This window comes from Colletotrichum paranaense, assembly GCF_030867605.1.
Source record: "Colletotrichum paranaense strain IMI 384185 chromosome Unknown Scaffold_12.1, whole genome shotgun sequence".
NCBI lineage: Eukaryota > Fungi > Ascomycota > Sordariomycetes > Glomerellales > Glomerellaceae > Colletotrichum > Colletotrichum paranaense.
Window position 1 is genome coordinate 38,158 of NW_026848970.1, and position 12,593 is coordinate 50,750.

Sequence of the window (12,593 nt, forward strand, 5' to 3'; positions counted from 1 at the left end):
GTGTCGAGTAAAGGTGTCGACTGAGATGGTAAATTATTCCGTCGAGCGCCAAGGTAGCCGGGTACATGGAGTAGCACTGTAGAGAAAAGTATCGCAACGTAGTCTGTTATTCATGGGTCGGTAGGCAGTAATGAGGCTTTCATCGACTCTCACTTCGGTTTACCTCGGCATCGGCTTGTACGCACACTACCTCTGCGTCAGCGCGGCACCCACCCCGTTAACGGGACCGGAGCTGGGGGAGGGGGAGGGGAGACGTCTCACGTGCAAGAAACTGGAAGCTCCTAGCCGTCAATCTAAAGGAAGTCACGAGACTCAGGTCACGGGAAGAACATCCCACCGCCTTCCTCATACGGAACACCCTACTGGTGGTCCTGCAACACGGCCCCATCCCGTTGGCCAAATTGGATCTCAAGCTTGGGCTAAGGCCAGCTGGGAGCTTCGATTCCCTTAGGTGGCACTTACAGTGACGCCGTCCAGTCTGCCATTCAACATATACCCAAGTCTTACCCAGCTCTCGACCTTCCCGCATCAGCCCATATTAGATGTTCTGAATGAGCGCAGTCCTTGATTAACAACACCAGCTTCTACTTCACGCAATGGTATGGCTTCTCAATATATACTTGGCAATCCGCTCCGCTAACATGGCTCTTCACGCAGGCGTCTGCCCAGGTCATATCGAATTCTGGCCACGATGATATGATTGTAAGTGTCTTTTCGAGTGTTGCCCCACGTTCCCAATCGCCCAGTGGTTTTCGAGACGGGGAAATATATACCATCGACGCCTGTGTCATGATGTGCGATCGGCGGCCGCCTCCTTGTCCTACATGTTCGGTTAGGCTAATACTTCACCACCCTTACCAGCACGATGCCGTCCTCGATTACTACGGACGTCGCCTTGCGACATGCTCAAGCGACCGCACCATCAAAATATTCGAAATCGACGGGGACTCCCAACGACTTGTCGAGACCCTGAAAGGGTAAGCATTGCACATTCGAGACCTTCAGAAACACGAGCCTACTACTCCTGCTGACTCTGTTGCAGACATGATGGTGCAGTTTGGTGCGTTTCATGGGCGCACCCCAAGTATGGAAATATTCTGGCCTCCGCAGGTTACGACGGCAAGGTCTTCATCTGGAGGGAACAGAACAATCAGTGGCAGAAGATTTTCGATTTCGCTCTGCACAAAGCTTCCGTCAATATCGTCTCTTGGTCACCACACGAGTCTGGGTGCCTCCTGGCGTGCGCTTCTTCGGACGGCAACGTAAGCATACTCGAGTTCCGCGACAACAGCTTCGACCATGTGACATTCCCAGCCCACGGGTTGGGCGTCAACTCCGTCTCATGGGCCCCAGCCACGGCACCTGGAAGCATTGTCAGCAGTTCTCCTGGTCCTGGTTCAGCTGGGGTGAGGCGATTTGTCACGGGCGGCTGTGATAACTTGCTCAAAGTTTGGGTTTTCGATTCAGCATCGCAGTCGTACAAGCAGGAGCAGGAGCCTCTTGCCGGTCATACAGACTGGGTTCGTGACGTAGCATGGTCGCCGACGGTCTTGCAGAAGTCATACATTGCGTCAGCCTCCCAAGACAAGACGGTTCGCATTTGGACGTCGGATTCGTCGAGCCGTGGACAATGGAACTGCAAGGTCCTCAACTTCGATGCAGCTGTGTGGAGAGTCAGCTGGTCTCTGAGCGGCAATGTGCTCGCGGTCAGCGGAGGTGACAACAAGGTCTCGTTGTGGAAGGAGAACCTCAGAGGCGAGTGGGAGTGTGTCAAGAGCATCGAGGAATAATACAGACATCCATGTAACGTCATAGGCGAGGCGTTCGCGGCAAAATAGGGCATAAATGGGTCATCACGTATTTGAACTCGTGAATTTCATGTCGTCTTGGAGTTGGATCAATCGTTACGGATGATACAAACCCAGACTAGCAAGCCACCGTCGATTGTACACCGTAGATCATTGATTACATGAAGCAGCATACTCTTGGTACCAACTGAATATTTGTTGACTCTTTGAACCCGGCCATTCCCAGACTGAGAGTATATGAAGCTGAATCTCAGAGAAGGATCAGCCTGACCACGCCCGCACTTCCCATGAAAACAAATACTGAGACCGCAAGGCTGCCAAAAGAGGTGAGCCGGGAGGGGACTGAAGTTGCTGCAGCGTCGGATGATGATGTTGGAATAGGGATGGCCGGAGAACTGGTCGAGACTGAGACATCGGTCCGCTGAAGGACATAAATTTCACCCGTCGAATCTGATGTCATGAAGAGTCTCTGCTGACTGTCCCAAGCAAGTCCTACCGGGCGAAAGCAGTGGTCAGGGCAGCTGCTGGTGTCTGCGTTACTTAAAATATCAGTAATTGGTGTCCGGCTATCAGCTGACTCTGCAGGCTCTCCGTTCGAGAAACGTATGCTAGATAGCTTGTAGCCGACTGCCTCGTCTCGGTTCCCTAGGCCGGTGTAAGTCATGGGACTAAATGTGGACAATAGAGCCCTGGCACCACTCACAACTGCCATGGAATGTTACAAAGGCTTCTGAGCCATCGGGCGTGAATTTTATATCCAATGGAGCAGTGTGCGCCTGGAAAGATAGTCTCGGGGGCACATAGGCGGAATTGCAAGTTGTATCGTTCAGGGTGCGTGATGGGTTGAGACTGAACTGATCTCCCGTCGTCATGTTGCCTTTATCGGGAAATCCCTCGGTCGACCAAACAGCAAAGCAACCTGGATATCCATAATTGCCGCCCTGATCCTTGTTAGAATCACTGAGGTGCCCGTGGAAGTTGAGTTCTTCGGCAGGATTGTCAGTGTGAATATCAACATTGTTCCTCCTCAACTGGTCCGCTGAATTCTCTACTGTCCATACACCGCCTGTGACGGGCTCTTCTGCCACGCCAACTGAGTTCCGCAATCCCCAGCCGAGCATCCTTCCCTCAGTTGGAAAGTTGAGCGGCCCAGAATTCTCACCGAGGCTCCCGATATCAAAGGCGCGAAGCTGGGAATGCCCAGTCGACTGGCGGGTCGCAGCCTCGTCAATGTTGGACGCGCTACCCCTCGACACCAAGAGTATGCCTGGACTTTTTTTGGATAGAAGTAACGTCCGGGTGATATGATCGGTATTGCTCATGTTCGCTATGAGTGTCCTATTCCTATCGCCAACGGTGGCAGCACTGCCATTGTATGCCCAGGAATATACCTTGTCGGCGGTCGAGGCATACAGAGTCTTCCCATCCGGGGAGAGGGCTATTCCGTGGTTCAACTTTGGGTCGCCGGACACATTACAATAAGTAAGCTCGCTACACATACTCGGCCTCTAGAGTTGCCATACCTCTGGAGAGTCAATAATCGTCCGTTTCTCGGCCACAGATAAGCAAGTGCCGCCATCGTCAGTCAGCTTCAGATGTTTTACTCCAGAGTTAGCATCGACAACCAGGAGAGCTCCCTGGTTGTCGAAAAGTATGCTTCTGGGTCGAGTGAGTCCGTTCGCGATCAGGCGATATGTCCAGCCACCGGCAGCAATGGGCGAGGTATACGTTGCTTTCAACGTATTTCTGCACTCCTGGGCCAAGGCCACAGAAATTTGAGTGGCGGCAAGAATATGCAAAGAAAGTAAGAAATTCATGCTGTTGGTAGTGGACACGTACATACTGGAACGGAGAAGCACGGTGAATGTAGAAAGGGCCGTATGGCGAATAACCGGATCGGACCTGAAGCCGCTGTTATAGTGCGGAGAGGCAGGCGTCACTATTCTGCGACGGAAGACCACCCTGTGTTGCACTGAAACTTAGCCTGGACCAACGGTCCAGCCAAGAAATGATGCCACACTTGTTTGTGCCGGGGGAACTTGGCTAGGATTGGGGGCTGATTAGTGTGCCCTGACGCTGATTATCCCCAAGTGAATGATTATGGGGAAGAAGGTGCGATGTCCCCTTCGTATGAGGGCTGCTTCTGTCTCCAAATAAAACATAGCTAGCATTGAGGTGCAAGGCATTTTCTCCTCATTGTCCAGGAGCCCAGTGGGGTGAAGGATGCGACAGTATGAGCAGGAGTTAGATGAAGACTACCTACCCATCTATACTGACAGATTGAGAACACAGCTGGCAGCGGCCCCGAGCCAAGACAACATAGACTTGAAGTCACTACACCTGAAATTATTCAATGGTCCATTCCGTTAAGACGATGGCGAGAACGTCACTACTGGGTTCCTCACAAGTATCAATCATGAGCCCACGTATCTAAGTGACAGTCATGATCAAGAAAACGCTTCTGTTTGATTATGTCAGAACTGACCTATGACTAATGTTTGCTTGGTCTGACGCACCTATGAACACGCTCAATATCAGCCTCAGATAGCGGTCTCGCCATTGAAAACGAATGTTGTCTATGCGTGGCCGACGAAGCCCACGAACCATTTCGCGCATGTGTTGAAAGAAGTAGACGGAAGGAAACCCATATTTCAGCCCACAAAGCCAGGCTGCGCTACACTATTACGCCCATTCCTGACCTCTCGCCGCACAAGATAGTAACCAAGCTTGTCGGCCTCATCGGAGGCCGATCACGCTCATTTCCAGGGTCCAAACGCGCCTGATCCAGACCTTCAGCTTCCCCTCAATACCCTCAACGTTGTCAAGCTCCACGCCTTCCCACCAGCAGCGTCTCGCAGGCTTCCTCCAAAAGAGGAGCAGCTTTTGCGCCATGCCAACGGCATTGCTGCCCATATCATTACCTCTGATATCGCTTCGTAGGCGTGCCAATGCTAAGCTACAAACGACCGCCTTGTTCGGTTCTCCTGCTCTGTGTCCCCAGTTGTCGTCATGGTTGAACCCGCTGGTGAATGGTTAGCTCTTGTCAAGGGCCGGACATTGTCATGCCGGGGGAACTTACCCTGCTGTGAGCATTTCGATGAGGTGAGCTTCCGTAGTACCCGGCTCATCACTGCGCTTCAGACCTGAGAAAATGCCCGTCTGTTGAAGAAGGGCTCTCCCCGCAGCTCTCTTGACTTCCATCATTTCAGGCTGCGTGATTTCGGCCCGCGGTGGTATGACGTAGAAGTCAAGATCCTCTCTCAGAACGATGATGCCAGCTCTCTTGGATGAGTCGTCTCGTGAGCCCATTGGGTCTCCCGTCGCAGGATCCTCCTCCTGAGAAACACTCGGAGATGAGTCAACAGGTATCGACTGCGCAACGGTGCGAAAGAAGTCCAGCATATACTGCAGGGATGCCGGGTCGTACTGCCGAGAAGTTGTCAATAATTAAAGTGCACTATGTAGGTCACTGTGAGAATCTGTACTCACGTCCACTTGCACTGCATCGCCCTCAGTAAATCCCCCCATATGCCCCTCGGGGAAAAGGCCGTTAGGGAACAACGATAAGAGGACAAATTCGGGCAGCGTCAAGAGTTCGTCTCGCGACAGAACAAATCGGGTGCCCCTGCAGATCACAACGGTTAGCGTTCAGGATAGGACGTCGAGTAGAAGCAAACCCTACCGAAGGTCCATCGCGATCGTCTCGTCGGCACCGACATCTGCCATTACGTTAGTCTTATTCGATTTGTCCTGGTCGAGTAGCAACTCACCTCCAATCGCATTGATAGGCGGCCCTCCTTGTTGCACCTGAGTAATGATACTCGACGCGCCTCCGGCGGTAGCCATCAGAAAGGCAAACGATTGGAGTGGACTGGGTCCCTCCGAGTATGCGGGGGGTGGTTCGGCGTTGTCGTCCTTTCCGGATGAGCCCCCTTTGGTGTCTCGAGGGAGCGCACGCTTTGTTTCTGTAAGAGCGTGATCAAAGGAAGTCGGAACCGATTGTTCTGTAGAGAAGCCTGGAGCTAGAGATGCATACGACGGTGCAGCAGGGGGTATTCCAGCGACTGTGACTGTGATCGCAGAGCGGGGGTCGTGAGCCGGTTCGGAGGGGTTTTCGAGCGAATCGCACACTGAAGAGAAGGGTGGCGGCCGGGAGGTTGATGCTTCGGAGGAGGGATACTGAGGAGGAGGAGGAGGCGGAGGAGGAGGAGGAAGAGGTGACGGGGCGCTGAGGCTGGACTCTCCTGCACTTTCTTGCTCGGTCTTTGCTGGTAGCTGAGGAGGATCTTCTTCTTCAGAGGCGGTGACTGTACGCCGGGCGGACACGGGCTGCCCGTTCCTGACGTGTTGCGAGCCTGGCAACGTGTTGGCGGTTTCGACAAGGTATCGAGTATCGGATCGTAGTTAGATACAACTAAGTAGGGTGCACCACTCGACCTCTTAGCTAGTTCCAATTGATGGCATTCGTTAACAGAGTTTGTAATCAGGCGCCAATGCGAAAGCCAAACGTATGGTTTATTTGTGCCGCTCCTAGCTCGGATGGCGAAGATGAGTTCAGTGAACAAAGTGGTTTGCGAAGGACAGACGTGTAGAGAGAGGGAGAGAGGGAGAGAGGGAGAGAGGAAGAGCGACGGGATGCTCGCCAAAGGTTAGTTCGTTTAGTCGAGTGCGAAACGGGGTAAAGGTCGCCTTGCAAGCGCAGGGGTGGCAGGCGTATGCTAGGCCTAGAGAAACCAATGGTTGATTGCGAGTGTCCGAGCAAATGGTGGATGGGAAATTGGTCGTTGGGGGGCAGTTTGATGAGGTAGAACAGGCAGGGGAGGATGGCGGCTATTTCCTTACCTTAGGTAGGTAGTGACCAAAGAGGCAAGCCCAAGTCCAGAGCACTTTTGCCCTCCAGTCCCAGTATTACGTCTACGCGCCTGCAGTAGTCTACTACCCCAGGAGTGAGTGGTCACCCGTTGACGGATCTCCGCTTTAAGGCATGGCAAATCGTAGCTTGCTTTGTTCATTATTATTGTTTTCAAAACAAATGACGCTAATGACATAAGTTAGACTAGACTGTTTTTTTCCTTCTACAAATTCGATTTATATAGAGTATTTTATGTGTATTTTATCTATTAAATACTAGGATTTAATAATTAAAAGCTAAACTATATAATATTCAATACAAATATTATAATAACTACTTAAATATTTACACAGCTTTCTCTAGTATAAGTCTAAATAATATAGTTTCAATAATACTTATGTCTTATTTAAAAAGAACTCTTATATTGCAAAGAGAATCGGCTAAACGGAGTGAACCGTCGTGTAAGTGAAGGACGCACCCAGACTAACAGGAACAGTTTATGGGCTATCTTACTGCGACTACAAAGTTGCTTGAGCACCCCTTTGAGGGCGGGGAACTACTTGCTTTTGTACCCAGACTAGGTACCTGAAGGCTGACGGAGGGAGATGGTTGGTGCAGCCAACCAACGCACCTCGGAGGCCCAGCGTGCCCGTAAAAATGGACGTAGCCCAGGTATCGTTATGAGATATTGCTTACCTTCCTCACAACCATTTTCCTTCTAGATGACGGCCAACAAAATTCAAGGCAAGTCACCATGTCATTAGTCACATGATTGGCCATGGGGATGTTATCGCGGGGCTTTCATGCATCGAAATAACATGTGATGACCTCACGTGCTATGCCGATAGTCTAGTCTGACGCTCCGAACACCTGCAGTGTCGACTTCCCTTACCGCTACGGTAGCTATAGCACAAACATAGGCATAGGTGTAAAGCTGTATGAAGAAACTACTAGTAGGAAGGTCTAGATTGCCCGCGGCGCCCGGTTCCAAGATAGTGTCGTTTCCCCATCTCATCTAGCAAATGCATTGCCCGTGCTTTTATGCCCGACATAACTGAGTTCCTGCCCGCTGTGTATTATCATTCCGAGCATGGCAGCACTTTCTTGGAATACCCCAGGTTCCTCAGCTCTATCGGCATCTATTGTTGGCCCTGTGGTATAAACGATTGTGAACTTTCAAAGCGCGATTTTCTTACGGAGGCATTTCAGTCAATCCCCGTATCTCGGCTTCCGCGAATACATCCAAAGCCGGTATGTGGAGCACCAGCCCTTCCGGTCCTGTGCTGCAAACACCTTGCTATATTCCTTGAGAGTCTAAGTCGAAGGTGATGGGTTTTGTATACAAGCAAGGCCCCTCTGCGAAGTATGGCTCTAGGCTTTCTGGTATACGTCATGGCGTCAGTCTCAGTGAAGACAGTTGATACTTACTTCATTCAGCCTCATCGCTGCTGTCACCAAAGATCGATTTGAAGATGTCGTTGCTTGGTCGCGAGACCTCGCCGGCCTCGCTTCCGAGCTTTGAGATGTCGGCCGTCTGCGTCGACAACTGCTTCGCCATATCGAAACCCAGCATGTCATCCATATCTGAGTTCGTTTCACGACTGAGCGGTTCGTGAGGTGTGACCTCACTCGCAGGTACTCCGTAGGAAGTCTTACGAGGCTCTAATGGAAATGCCGCATCTGAATCTGGTTGCGAATGAGCCGGGGGCCGGACATTGAACCGCTTGCACAGTAATCTGGTTGGAAAGAAGTCTGCAGTCAGCCTCGTCATGCGCCCATACATTCCCATCTTGGCCGCCGTTTCAATATGATCTGCCTGCCCAACTGGCCTCGGGACCTGCTGCGCATTGTGAGAAGAGCCTGCGTCTACGCCCTCCCCAGACCCAGTCGAAGCTGTCGTGAACCGTGTTGCCATAAAGCCCGTCATTGGCTTGAATAGCCGAGCACACCCGTAAAACTCTTCGATCTCCTTAACATAGTCATCTTCGGTCATGCCTGAAGGCTTGAGAGGAGCTGAACCCCCGAATCCCGCGGCATCCTGTAAATACAGTCGATATCTTGCCTGCTTGGCCTCGTTGTTTGCATAAGGCCCTCCTGTGCCTGATCCTCGACTCATTGCGGCAATGGCCGTCTCTTTGGCCAAGACAGGTATGTTCCCTAGCATATCCTGTAACTTTTGCTCTGCCGTGCGCGCATACTCTGCGGGAATCTCGCCTTTAGCGGGGGGAAGATTTTTTCTCCCAGTGGCCGCGGCCAGTCGCTCGCGAGCAGCGGATGACATGTAGTCAAAGATTGATTTGCCGGGCAACGTCGACTCACCCAGGAGCAGCGCGCGAGATCTGGGATCATGTTGAGCCGTCTTGGCAGCGTCTGCTGTAGAGATATACACTGCTGTTGTGTTCCCACCGACAGGGCGCTTCGTTGATATCCAGTGATCGGGTACGGTTGGGGGACGATATGACACCGCGAGTTGTCCAGTCAGCCGAGACTCTGTACTGCGGCCAAGGGCGAATCCCTTGAGCGGCAGCTTGCCGTCAAGACATCGTTTCTGGCCATAGGCATTTGCCGACGAGGATTTGGCGATGAAGACTGGTTTCGACCCCACGGTGGGGTTCGCAGACAGACTAGCTGGTTGCCTCTTCTTCTTCCTACTTTTGTCTCCACCTAGAACTCGATTGTATGATATTCGTGGCCCAATATCGTACGGATCTTCGTCATCTGAGCCGGTGTCATTCAGTATGCCCACACCCAACCCCCCACGCGGCGCTGCCTGGACTGGCTTTCCTGTCCTGCGTGAGATGCCGAGTGCGGGTTGGAGGCCATCCGAGAGTTCATTGCCGTTGCTCGCCTCGTCATCCACGCCAAATTGATCTCGACTCGCCCGTATGATGCCTGGACCAGAGAGCTGTGAGAGTTTTTGCTCTCCTATGAAACCCAAGCCTTGGCGGTTTCGCTTGCGATCGAACTCTATCATGTTGACATCATCTGGAGCGAACAAGTGAGTGTTTCCACTGGTTACATCTTGAGTGCTGGTCATGATACCCAGGCGAGCGGTCCGCCGTACTTTGGGGCCAATGCCCTGCCCGTCCTTCCAGCCCATCTTCCTCAGAAGCTTGAGGCCCATGGTATCGCCATAAGCTCTCGCTAAACCAGTGGAATCGTTCGCGTGATGTCTGTCATGGCTAGAAGCTCCGAGAGAGGAAAACGGATCAGTTGTCTGGATGTTCTGAGTGGCAGCGGTATCTGCGAGATCCTCTTCGTCCATGTAATCCTCTGGCCGTTGTCGGCTCGTACGTGGCTCGTTTTTTTGACGGTTTGTGCGACTTGAGACGAACGTAGATGGCGTCCATCCTTCTTTGGAGCCAACGGTGTTGAAGTATCTGGGTTCCTTATGTCAGTCAAGTGATGACTGAGTTTGATTCAGTGCCGGGGGTCTTGTGGGAGACAAACCCTGCACTCCATCCACCTGTAAAAGCGCCGTGAAGACGTCGCCTTCCGTGTTCATCCCTTACTTCCTGCTTATGTACTGGGATGTAGGCGCCATCATCGCGCACTTCCGGGCCAAGTGGCGGGAGAGGGGTGCCAAAGGCGACGTGTACGGCGGCTTCATCGTGCAAGTCAGCCTCGTAAGTAGCATGCGACCTCTTGCTACGCGACATGTAATGACGACGGTGAACGATTTTGTAGGCTTTCGTAGCTAGTCAATGTGTCGCTGCCTACATTCGCTTAGACGAATCGAGCGGACGCCTGCGTAAGATACGTCAGGTTTGCGGTAGGAAATAAGGCAATCGGGTGGAAGGACCTTGACATTGACAATGTCGGAAGCTTAGGGCCCAGAGGTTAGGTGAAATACCTGCCTAGGTCGGAACCTAAGGTACCTAGGTAGGCAAAGGTGGATTTGCTATCGATAAGATAAGATAAGATAAGAGCTCAATCCGCTATCTCAACCTACCTAAGGTACCTGTAATTAGAGGTTGATTAGTTACGGTACCTAAGGTAGGTAAAGACCTGTACCTTCAAAGATATCTTGAGTGCCTCACTACCTCAGTCATGGACAGCGCATGGCGGCTTTTCATTGCGTAAAGTAGTACGGATACCTGAATGTAGCGCAATACATTGAGCTTATTAGTCACGGATGGTGTAAAGGGAAAGAGTGCGGTTGAACTTGTCTATCACCTCTGGGAAGGTTCTTGCAGTGTAGCGAATAGTCTTGAAGGATCGACAATGCTCAGGTCTACAATTGAAATGCGGGAAAGGGGACAAACAGCAAGGTGGATCTCGCGATGCTTGTTTTGCAGTCCCAATCTTTCCTCGCAGCCGTTGCCCGGTATAGAGTACAGTGATCTACCATTGAGCATAGCTGCATTTTCAATTCTCACGAACGCGTGTTGTCACGTAATTTGCCTCCAGCGTGCGCTTGGTGGATGCTGGGAAAGGTGCTGCCCCGCCTATGGTTCTGTACGTGTACTTTGTACTTGATCAGCATGGCTGAGGGTGGGATGACATGCTAAACAAAAGATGACCGCGAATGCCCGTGTTAAGCAACTGTACGTAATCACGAGCCATCTCCCATCCTATAATGAGGTGTTGCAGTCCCGGTCTATATAGCACCCACACCGTGATTGATGAAGAACCGGAAGCTAGGGCAAGCTGGGATAGGAATCAAAGGGTACTTGAACTCTGCTCTGCATCAATCTCGGTCCAGAGACTCTTGGCTGCATCCGTACGGATACCGGTATTCTTGTCTTGGAAATAGACCTCGTCTGGTTCCTCCTGCTTGCTCTTGGGTACCTGACTGCTGTGTAGGGAAGTCCGTGCAGTTGTTGCTCGGCCTGGCCTAGACCCAGGTCGTCCGTGATTCCTCCAGTTACATGTACTTCATCGTCGGTGTATTCACGAATACCTACCATGCTAAGGTACCGTGTTACTTCGTACCTAACCCTGCTCTGTCTTTTAACTAAGGTAGGCCCAATCATATCACACTCTGGGAGTCGGGACTGGCATTGGGCAACTGCTCCAAATTGAACGCGGATACCCGATTTAATCATATCCAGATGCTGATCAGCGCGGCTTGATGTCCTCCAGGGCCCTAGTATCGTGTGCGAGACTCGAACGTTGAGCCGGTACGTAGCCCCCTGCTTGTCTTTTTCAGAGATCCGGAGATTCTACGGATAAATCTACGGCGCATCGTGGAGTTGTTCCCTGATGCTGTCCGAATATCCGACTTAAGGAATAAGTTGCCGCATGGTTGCTCAATGTTCCCTTCCTGTCTTGGCTTGTCTCGCTTGAGATACCTTGAGGTACGGACTATCTAGGCAGCGTGCCTAGGTTGGTCAGTACGGTCTGGTGAGGACTGGACGTTCTGTCCGAGGTACCCACGTAGTACGTTCCATACCGAAGGCAGGGCAGGGGACGTTGTGAACCTTGGGCCCTAGCAAAGAAGGCTCTGCGACCAAATGAATCCGAGGTTCTCCAGCGCGGGGTCTGCATTCCTATCCACGGCGTCTGTCGTCATCTCTGATGGGCTTGCTTTTGTCTAACTCGTTTCCGCCATCCTTGGCCCAATTTACCAGAGGATGGGATGAGAGGTATTAGATATCCGTGTCCATAGATGTAGATAACCAGACACAGGCATTCTACGGATACATCGTACCTCACTATTCGAATTTGGAGCGCCTGCCACCCGACACTAATTTCCCAAGGTGCAGAAAGATGCGTGCCCCCTGACGTCCGAGGCAAGGTAATGTGAGGTAGGTCGACATGGCACCACGCCAACAATGAGGTGGCTTGCCCCGTCAAACAAAGACACTGGAAAAGGAGATTTCATGTCGACCTCGCTCACAAATACTATACCTTGGCAACATGGAAAATCTAGTTCAAGCCAATGCACGTGCCATCAGTAACGAAGTGGCCATGTCTATTCATACCTATTT

General features: G+C 51.8%; 4 protein-coding genes across 4 annotated transcripts; 1 reads left to right on the forward strand and 3 right to left on the reverse strand.

Moving 5' to 3' along the window:
* Nucleotides 1-596: 596 nt before the first annotated feature.
* On the forward strand, nt 597-1,790 carry CPAR01_12935 (protein transporter sec-13; the record flags this gene model as incomplete). The annotated part of the gene is made up of 4 exons (XM_060497189.1): nt 597-599; nt 658-702; nt 862-977; nt 1,043-1,790. 4 exons carry the CDS (start codon nt 597-599, stop codon nt 1,788-1,790), a joined length of 912 nt encoding a protein of 303 aa, XP_060343582.1.
* A 268-nt stretch (nt 1,791-2,058) lies between these two features.
* On the reverse strand, nt 2,059-3,649 carry CPAR01_12936 (uncharacterized protein; the record flags this gene model as incomplete). The annotated part of the gene is made up of 3 exons (XM_060497190.1): nt 2,059-2,453; nt 2,512-3,262; nt 3,332-3,649. The coding sequence occupies 3 exons, from the start codon at nt 3,647-3,649 to the stop codon at nt 2,059-2,061; spliced, it is 1,464 nt and encodes a 487-aa protein (XP_060343583.1).
* Nucleotides 3,650-4,544: 895 nt separating this feature from the next.
* On the reverse strand, nt 4,545-6,820 carry CPAR01_12937 (dipeptidyl-peptidase III; the record flags this gene model as incomplete). Its single annotated transcript, XM_060497191.1, has 6 exons — nt 4,545-4,830; nt 4,888-5,234; nt 5,298-5,433; nt 5,491-5,527; nt 5,579-6,147; nt 6,651-6,820. The coding sequence occupies 6 exons, from the start codon at nt 6,818-6,820 to the stop codon at nt 4,545-4,547; spliced, it is 1,545 nt and encodes a 514-aa protein (XP_060343584.1).
* A 1,269-nt stretch (nt 6,821-8,089) lies between these two features.
* Nucleotides 8,090-10,319, reverse strand: CPAR01_12938 (uncharacterized protein; the record flags this gene model as incomplete). Its single annotated transcript, XM_060497192.1, has 2 exons — nt 8,090-10,040; nt 10,111-10,319. 2 exons carry the CDS (start codon nt 10,317-10,319, stop codon nt 8,090-8,092), a joined length of 2,160 nt encoding a protein of 719 aa, XP_060343585.1.
* Between the last annotated feature and the right edge of the window lie 2,274 nt (nt 10,320-12,593).